At 36.5% G+C, this 10,168-nt stretch overlaps 1 protein-coding gene across 3 annotated transcripts in view; it reads right to left on the bottom strand.

Moving 5' to 3' along the window:
* Nucleotides 1–236: 236 nt before the first annotated feature.
* The window catches only part of LOC128694719 (zinc finger protein on ecdysone puffs), a 144,147-nt gene continuing 134,215 nt past the window's right edge, over nt 237–10,168 (bottom strand). For 2 of the 3 annotated variants that reach the window (XM_070087363.1, XM_070087372.1), the window contains 2 exons: nt 5,089–5,421; nt 1,296–1,436 (listed from right to left, as the gene is read on the bottom strand). In XM_070087363.1, the coding sequence (XP_069943464.1) occupies nt 5,136–5,421 (286 nt within the window). In that variant the 3' untranslated portion in view covers nt 1,296–1,436; nt 5,089–5,135. Of the gene's footprint in view, nt 1,437–5,088; nt 5,422–10,168 lie in introns of all 3 variants that reach the window. The other variant, XM_070087367.1, reaches the window with a different exon arrangement.

The raw sequence follows: 10,168 nt of genomic DNA, 5'->3' as shown, positions 1-10,168 counted from the left end.
AAAAGATTCTCTACCATTTCATAAGAAAAATAAACTTTTAAATTCTTGACCCTGGCTGTCACTATGAGATTTGGCCTCTGGACCCTTTTCAAAGGGTTAAGATACATCAGTATTTAGAGTTTGAAGCTGATCAAAAGAAGCATCAACTAGTTATTACATGGGAAACAATTTGCTTTATTAAACTAGCAAATTGAAATTTTACTTCCCTGAAAAAACAGGGTAAAGAAACATAAAACCACATTTTATTCTTTTAATTGGTACAGTGAAAAAAGTACGATCCTAAATAAAAAAGGAAAAGCAATTATGGCGACGTCAGTGGTACTAAAAGGTTACACAGAAAACACCTAAATTTTACAAATAAAATTGTAAATGCAACAACTTAATATTGAAAAAAGATGAATGTTCTATACTGGTAAACAATTATTTACTTTTATTCCTTCACTAGGTCCAGTTTGTAAGCACTGAAGGAATCCTTGACATTGTTGAATATAAATTAAAAATTCACAAAAATAATTGAAGTAGCTGTTGTAAACAGGTGCCTGACAATCATTTCAATCTGCTTAACAATATTTGTTCAAGCAAACAAATGCTGTATAGGATTTCTAAAACCTGCTTGACAAATTCTACAGTACGTAAATTCAATAACAAATATTACATTACACATAATGAAAGTGAATACCCAAAACTTCTATGTTGTATTATATTCAGTAGTAGCCAATGTGTACTGGCAAAACTTCATGCCACAATTTCTAATTTATATACCCCAGGTACATGGAAAATGATAAAATGAGAGATTACCATGTAAACAAATCTATATTTTAATGTCTTATAAGGACGAAATACCTCCGCTCTTTTTATATGCATGTATATTCAGTATATGATTTGGATATAAAGACTAAAATATGAGCATGAAATGAAACTGCATTTTTAATGTCCTAAATGTTCATCAAAGCTAAATAAGGCTACATACAAAGTCTTTGGTAACTACAATATTAAGCTTCATGTTGAAAGTACAGGTAACAAGTTATGATCATTATACAGGTTGTATGACATGTAAAAGCTTTTTAAGTAGTTGTATAAATCAATTCTAATATAAACTAACTACACATTTAACTCTTTATATACTGTATAATGCTGCTTTGCCATTTAAAAACAAGAATTCTCCTTCTCAAGGTGCTCATCCAATTTAATTTTTTTACGAAGTACAAATATAAAAAAAATGTTATGCAATCTTTGGGTACACTTACGAAATCACTAACAATAAAACTATATTAGTGTTTACATTACACACAATGCTCAATAATTTACTTATTTATATACATCAAGTACTTGCTGCTGTCTATTTTCAATCATGAATTTATATTTCTGGGAATATATGCAGTATTTTCTTCTATCCTTTCTCTTCACTTCTTCCACAGCTCTTTCTTCATGACAGACTATGGAGAAAAAATTAAATCAGTCACACTCCTTAAATAAAAATAAATTTATCCCTACTTTAACCTTATGTTTCATGACCTCTTTCAAGCATAATTATTTTACATCAATGATTGGACATTCTTCTAAAAAAAGGTTAAATCCCCTTAGCAATGCAAATACATGATTTACAACTCTTAGCTGCATTCCAAAATGTACAAGCTTTTAACATCAAAGAAGTTATGATATTTAGTCAAGGTAGGCCAAACAGGAAAAAGGGTACAACCAAATTTTTCTATCCAGAGTGTGCTTTGAGGCTTACAAAGAGCTCTTCATCCAAGGAATTGGAGCTATCCTCCATTCCCTTTGATCAGACTTGATTCCTTCCCCCCACCTTTCAAATTTCCCATACACTGTATGACCCATACAGATTTAGTGCTTATTATAAATCATCATCTTTCAACAAACCAGTAGTATCCCACAGAGGCAGGGTGGCCCAAAGAGAAAAAAAAAAAAGTTTCTCTTTTTAAATTTAGTAATGTATACAGGAGAAGGGGTTACTAGCCCCTTGCTCCCAGCATTTCAGTCGTCTCATATGAAACACATGGCTTACGAAAGAAGAATTCTGTTCCACTCCCCCGTGGATAAGCAGAAATAAACAAGAACTATGAAGAAAATAGAAAACCCAGAGGGGTTTGTATATATATGCATGTACATGTATGTGTAGTATGACTTAAGTGTAAGCAGAAGTAGCAACACACCTGAAATCTTGCATATTTATGGCACAGAATAAAAGACACCAGCAATCTTACCATCTCGTAAAACAATTTCAAGTCTCCATTTCACACTCACTTGGCAGGACGGTAGTATCTCACTGGGTGGCTGCATCTACTAACCTACTATCTATAAAATCTTGAAAATCTTGTCATCCTAAAACAGCAAATCACATAACAATGTATACAAAAACTCTTCCTGCACACAATCTATACATCTGACTATCCCAATTGAGAATGTGCTTAAGGAGTAAAAAGAGAGCAAACAAGAGAATAAGAATTTTAAACAGTAAACTTTTCAGAAAATATTAAACATTTGGAGAGAGAAATAACATGGAAAATGATTTGAACAATGATAATCAAAAGGGAGGAGATAATTTCATGTATAGGGCAAAAAGGAAAGAATAGTAATGTTAGGTTGGAAAAAATTCTGAAGAAAAGTTTGGAGGCCGTGGGTAGGTTGAGATGTTGGATGCCAGTTGCTGCTAACAAGTATGGAAGATAGTTGGTACAGAGCAAACCTTTATTAAAGATGACATTTCACTGTGGGTACATGTTAATCATGTATGATGACTTAACATGACCTGATAAAGACCTATATAGAGCAAAACATTTAAAATTAAAATTTGATCTGCCATAAGACCGAAATACTGAAAACAGATTGGTACCAAACAACTGGAAAAAATGGATGGTCCCTCTGCATAAAAAAATAGAGAAGAAATTCTACAATTAGAAGGCCGAAGACTGTGAAGATGCATCATATCAATGCATGTTGTAAATATCACGAAGAGAATATGGAGCGAAGAAATGAGGTGGTGAAGAACATTTGGAAGGGATGGAATAATGTGCAACATACATAGATGGAAAACAATGAGGACAAGTCTGAAAGAAGTTTAAAGTGGTGGGGGACATGAAAATTCAGCTGCAATGTGTGAGCATCTTAGATCGAGGTTTGACAAGCGTTTAGTCAAAGCAAGGTCTAGATCAAAGTAAACCAGTTAATATTATGTGGTATGACAATTCTCTCTGGGAACAATGTGGGCAAATGTGGATCTTTTTTTGTGAAAAAACATACACATTACTCTCTCTCTCTCTGTGTGTGTGTGTGTGTGTGTGTGTGTGTGTGTGTGTGTGTGTGTGTGTGTGTGTGTGTGTGTGTGTGTGTGTGTGTGTGTGTGTGTGTGTGTGTGTGTGTGTGTGTGTGTGTGTGTGTGTGTGTGTGTGTGTGTGTGTGTGTGTGTGTGTGTGTGTGTGCGCGCGCGCGCGCGCGCGCACGTGCAAATTTTCATCTGAGCTGCCTCCTGGGGTTACCTCTGCTACAGCATTATTTGCTACATTCCTCCATTTTAGGTGCCTTAGGTTGAAATCCCCCAGGAGCAAGATATTTGGGGTAGGAGCTGGAAGATTTTCCAGACAGTAGTCTATTTTCAAAAGCTGCTCCAGGAATTTTTTGGAAGTTGCATCTGGAGGCTTGTATACAACCACAATGACCAGGTTTTGGTTCTCGATCTTTACTGTCAAAACTTCAACTACATCATTTGAAGCATTTAGTAGTTCTGAGCATATCGGCGACTCTGTGACGTATAGGCCAACCCCTCCCCTTTTGCTTGTTCATTCTGTCGCATCTGTATAGGTTATAGCCCGGGATCCATATTTCATTGCAAAGTGATCCTTTATGTGGGTCTCTGTGAAAACTGTGAACATTGCATTTGACTAAGCAGTCCATGGGTGAAAGGTGTTTTGTTCGTTGCTGGCTTTAGACCCTGTATACTCGCTAAGAAGAATGTCATCATATTGGTGGTTTGGGGCGTTTTTTTTTTTTTTTTTTGGGGGGGGGGGGGGGGGCACTAATATTTGTTGTTTTGGAGTGGGGGCCACTGACTGATTCCACTCCAGAAATGATTGGAGTTGGTGTAAGATTTCTGTCATTTCCTGCCAGCTGTTTTTCCTTCCTGGCACTAAAAAACCTCTCTCTGGAGTGGTTGTGGCTACTCACGTTTTCCCATGGTCTGTATATTCTGCATCTTGTTCCCTTTAGGTGGTGTGCCTGACAATAAAAGTTATAGCATTGTCGTTCCTGAACTCAAGAGTGACACAGCATTTTTTGGGGTGGTCAAAGTTGCATGCCCTATCTGTTTTTCCAGATATTCCATGACGGCAGATACCTAATGCATAGAATTTGCATAGGTCTGATTTCTGTTTGCCTTGGTTTTGCATTCCCTCCTGGTGCGTGTTTTTCTGTCTCTGTACTATCTTCAGCACTTGTACTAACAATGGTGCCTTCACACGTTTTTTTCTAGTATTTTATCTTCACTATTCCTTGGGGCATCCCCTTGTTTACTATCTCCAGTGGTATGGCTAGTTTTTAACATTGAGCTTTGCAGGTCCTTGTCTATACCCGTTTCCCCACTAGACCTCCTGTCTACCTCCGGGCCACCGACTTTCATTTCTGTATTCTTACAGTTACCGTCTACCAGGACAGTATCTGCTCTCAAAATCATCTCTCCATCTAATACTTTAAATGTATTATTTCAATATCTCACCACTTTGACTATGAGAGAATTCCACTTGAATCCTCATTTTTTTGTTTTTGATACTTGTTTCTTTTAAGATTGTATTCTCTTAAGCCCCTTGCCCCCAAAAAATATAATCAGAATCTTATCCACCTACTTTCACATTTACTCTTTCTATTCTCTTCATAGTCTGCAATATCAACTTGTACACAGTTTCATTAAGCAACTTCACAAATAATACCACTTCTGGCAACTGAATGCTTTCTAACCAGATGCTTCTCATATGATCGCAAAAACAATTAACAACCATAAGCTAAATATGATAAGAATTTAATAATTATACAGGGAACAAAATAAAATTACACTGGTTAATGGTTATCACTACTTACCGGCAGACTTTTGGTTATGTGATGCAATGAAGATTTGACTTGACACACTACTTCTTCCCGCCACGTCCCCTTCCTTTTACCTTTCCCCTTCGGCTACGTGGTGTGGAAACTACTGGAGCAGGTTCATCCTTCTCACCTGTCTCCTTTTCTTCTACACCTTTCATTTCTTTTTTTACAGTTTCTATCTCTTCTTTTTTGGATTTTACTTCTTTAACAGGTGTTGAAACTTTCTCAACTTTTGTAACAACTTCCTCAGTTTCCATTTCTTCTTCAACCTTTGCTTCTGCTTCTGTTTTTATTTCAACAGCATCCTCAAGCACTGGTAATACATCACTATAAACAAAGAGAACAATTTTGAATGTGACATTTATAAGCAGTCTAATAGGCTTTTATAAGAGAAAAAATGCACCAACAATGATAGCTAAAAGCCGTCACCTTTTGACCCTTAGCATTAGGATATTATCTAACAGGACAGACTAGGCTATGGAACTATTTACAAATAAGAAAACTGATGAAACAATAGATATAAAATCAGATAACAAAATGCATATACAGTGGAACCTCAAATATAGAACTTAATCCATTCCAGGAGTTAGTTCTAAATTCGAAAAGTCTGAAAAGTGAAGCAATATTTCCCATAAGAAATAATGGAAATACAATTAATCCGTTTCAGAAACCCAAAAATATTCACAAAAGAAAAAATATTAAAAAAAAAAAAAAATTATAGAGATTAATTATAGTTTTACATACACACAACAAATATAGTGTTCAATTATGTATTAATAAATTTAAATAAACATACAAAATAACATTTTACTTACCTTTATTGAAGATTGGTGATGGCATCTGGAAGATAGGGAGGGAGGGAGGGAGTTGGAGTTAGTGTTTGGAAGGAGAATCCCCCTCCATGAAGACCTCAGGTGTCAAAGCCCTCTCTGGGGTTACTTTCCTTCTCTGTCTTTTAATGACACTAGGACCAGCTTGAGAGTCACTGGACCCGTCTCACAAAGTAACTGTCCACAGTCGTCTGTCTCTGGTGCCTCTAAGATTTCCCTAAAATGGGACATGGTTCTGTCAGTGAACATGTTGCAAAGATGGCTTGTTTCAGCTTGCTCAGGGTGGTACTTCTCCACAAACATTTGGACATCATTCCACTTCTGCATTATTTCCTTCTTCACATCTATGGTGTTTCTCTCTTTACCACAGGGGTACCACTAGCAAGTTTCTTTGGGCCCATTGTAGCTTATTTCACAGTCCCACAAGCACTAAACACAATGAAATAATCGTAAAATGTTTGAATGAGAGCACAGGTTAGTGTTCACTCAAGCATCAACAAAACCAGACTGGCTCATGGCGCCTGCATGGGGACGCAGACAGAGCAGGCTGCCGGACAAGTTCAGTACCCGGCAGTTCGAAAATAGGGGCGAGTTCGATAATAGGGACACAGTTGCTTCGAAAAAAGGGTTCTATTTTCGAAGAGTTCGATAAGTGATCCATTCAAAATTCGAGGTTCCACTGTATGTAATTATTTACTTGAGTTTTCAGAAGATAATGAGCTCAGTAACTGGCCATGCCAGGCTTGGCATGACTAAGAACTGTCACATCTATTTGAATATCATTAAGGAGTTTAACCCTTAAACTGTCCAAGCAGATCTATGTTCACATGCGTAGTGCTGCAAAAGTAGTTTTCCTTTTTTTTTTTTTTACTTATTTTCAAATATATAAAAAAAAAAGATCAAAGTTTTTTTTATACTTTTTCAAATGTAAAAAAAGAAAAGAAGATCTACTTTTTTTACATACTTTCAAAAGTTGAAAAACGTAGATCTACGTTTGGACAGTTTAAGGGTTAACTGTCATTCTTCAGCTCATTCTACTGTGCTGAATACAGTTGTCGTAAGCAACTCTCTTCAACGTGCGGGTCATTTATGTGTTGTTCCAGTCACGGTCTTGTGCCTTCTTTTGTTATCTATGTCCTATATATTCTTTCTTTCAACGTACCAGCCGTATTCCGAGGTGGGGGTGGCTCAAAAGGAAAAACGAAAGTTTCTCCTTTCAAATTTAGTAATATATACAAGGGGTTACTAGCCCCTTGCTCCCGGCATTTTAGTCGCCTCTTACGACTCGCATGGCTTACGGAGGAAGAATTCTGTTCCATTTCCCCATGGAGATGTCCTATATATACCTATTATAAAGCTTAGTTCATAAATTATGCACAGTAAATGGAGAATTATCACTTTCCAATGATGGGAAGAACTTCATGGCTTCTCTTAATTATTATTATTATAATCAAGGGGAAGCGCTAAACCCGGAAGATTATACAGCGCCTGGGGGGGGGGGGGGATGTGGAAGGCATTCAGGCTTAATTCGGGGAACTGGAGCACAGATCCAATTCCCTAAATCAAGAGCCCCTCACCAACATCAAGGAACCTTCCTTGAGGGGTGGCTTCTCTTAAGCTTCGAAGAACTTCCACCATCACTACTCTTGCACTTTGAGGCCATTAAGTAAAATTAAGGGCTATTTTTGGGCCACGGTAAACTGCGGATACAAGGGTCCTACTACAATTCCCAATAATTTCTATCAATGCCATCTGTTTTTGTTGCATCCTTGGTAAATTGCAAGTCCTTATCTACTCATCTATTTCTTGTAATATTTTGAATGCAGTAATAATATCCTGTTCCTAGCTTGTGACATAAAACCTAGTTACTGCATTTTTTTTTTTTTTGTAATTATTCCTCTTAACTGTTTAACTAGGCAAGGGTTCCATACTTGTGTTCCATGCATGGCAAAAGTGTTTTTTAATGACTAATATTGATTCCAAAATTCTAATCATTTGCAAGTTGGTCTGTGCTGTTAATGTTATACTGACACACTTCAAGGACCAGATTTAGAGTAAAGGTTAATGCAAGTTTTTTTCTTTACTTGTTTCAGTAACATCCATCCCAGACAGCAACTGAGCGCATGTGCGCATGCACACACACATGCATGCACATGCACGCACATGCACACACACAGTTTAAACACATTTTTACATTTATTTCTTTAAGGGAAGGTAGCCCTGAATATTGCTTTATTTTTTATTCTCCAATGTCAAAATATTTGATGAAAAAGGGGCAAGCATATTACTTGGGAGAAAATATTTCCTTTTTATTTTTTGAGAGCGAATGATGCTATTTATCTGTAAAAGAATATGAAAACAGTTTTGTTCTACATTTCTTCTGTAGTTGCCCCTAGCTGTAAACACAAGATTCTCTAGAGGTAGTTGGTCAGAGTGTATGTCATACTACACAATCGGCAGACTCCATTATGTGCCTGTGGCTACCACACCTCACTTATATCAATTTCCTTCTTTATGGATATTTGTATTAAGTTTTTATATGTAGAGTGTTTCTTATATAATTCTGAAAAACATGCAATATCTATAATAATAAAATTGTCAATAATAGCATAAATATACAGCTTCATAGCACCCCGGAGTGACATACTGTATTTTACAATAAACAAGATGCTCTGGTGTCAAGGAAAAATTGTGCGTGCTAGTATGTTGGACATATCCTTGTCACCTGTGTACTAGAATGCTGGGCACAGCTTAACCCTTCCAGTGTCGCGACCTCTGCTCGCAAACTCGTTCTCAGGGTCGATTAAAAAAATATAAATAAAAATACTACTACTTTATCTTATGAAATTATAGAGAATCTTTTTCCAAAGGTAATGAAATCAAAAGTACAAAATTTGATGGAAATTCACAGAATTATGCTCTCGCAAATTTAGCAGTCTCGGCAATACAGCCTCTCCTCACTTAACGACTGAGTTCCGTTCCTAAGACCACGTCAGTAAACGAATTCGTTGCTAAGTGAGGAGCATACTATAATGGTAGAGAGTTTATGTCACCCATCTTTATTGTTTTAATGACACCTCTGCACCATTTATAACATTTCTGGTATATTTTTAAATGTTTATACAGTAGTATGCTGTATACTGAAATAAAGAGAAGAGAGGAAATCAGCTCTAATATACATTATCTAGGTATGCATACTGGTCAAAGAGCCCATCGTAAGTCCGAGGTGCTGGTAAAAGAGTACGTCGCTAAGTGAGGAGAGGCTGTATTTACACATCAGCAATTTCACCCACAAACCAAACGCATAGCGATTTCGCTAGTATTCCTTCAATTTTATCAATTGAGTACAAGAAACTGCCCATTTACTCATTTAAACTATCCAATAAAGTGATCAGAAATCAGTAATTTGGCTAATTTCTCACAATATTTAATAATTGCCAATTTGAAAATAGGGTTCAGAATAAACAATGGTCACATTCCTGGCACTAAACAAACATTCCCTCTGCTCTTTAGCCATGTCTCCAGGCTCCTTTTATATTACACTTGCTTTTTATTTTGAATTTTTATTCACACAAAAAATAGAAAATTTACTTTCATGCAGACTCCTGTATTATTGTAATAATGGTATAAATAATGTCAGTGGATTCCTAAATGTGTATTGGACTGGCCAACTGTATGTGTATTGTGTGTACTCTGGAATATTGGCAAAAATCAAACATTTCTGCTACTTTGAGCTCAATTTCAAGTGACTTTCATTCCTGAAACTAATTAGAATCATCTCTATTTCTGTAATATGTATTTCATTCTATCAAATGAGACCAAGAATACAACCATAAAAACCATACGAAAATACATCGCAAACTCGATGTTTTAAACCAAAAATGTGGTTGCAGTTTTCTCTCATTATGCACTGCATGCTGCAGAATTTTTTTTTTATATGGGCACACTTACTGCACAGACCCATTCTCTCATATCTAGGCCCAAATTTACCGCTCACAGCTTATCTGAGTGAGCCAAGCTCATGGCGTCATACTGCAGGACTGACACTGGCTTCAAAGCCACGATGCAACAGGACCAACACTGAAAGTCAGCAATTAATACCCCCATATCTGCCATCTAATTAATGTTTATTGTTAGATATGAAGGAGTAACCCTTGTGTTTCAGAGGACCTTATGTCAAAAAACAGAAAGTTATCAGTATCCCTCACAAAAGACTTGAGTATCAACAGTGATGTTTCTGCATT

Source organism: Cherax quadricarinatus, chromosome 2 (assembly GCF_038502225.1).
Source record: "Cherax quadricarinatus isolate ZL_2023a chromosome 2, ASM3850222v1, whole genome shotgun sequence".
NCBI lineage: Eukaryota > Metazoa > Arthropoda > Malacostraca > Decapoda > Parastacidae > Cherax > Cherax quadricarinatus.
This window is presented reverse-complemented; position numbering and strand designations above follow the sequence as displayed.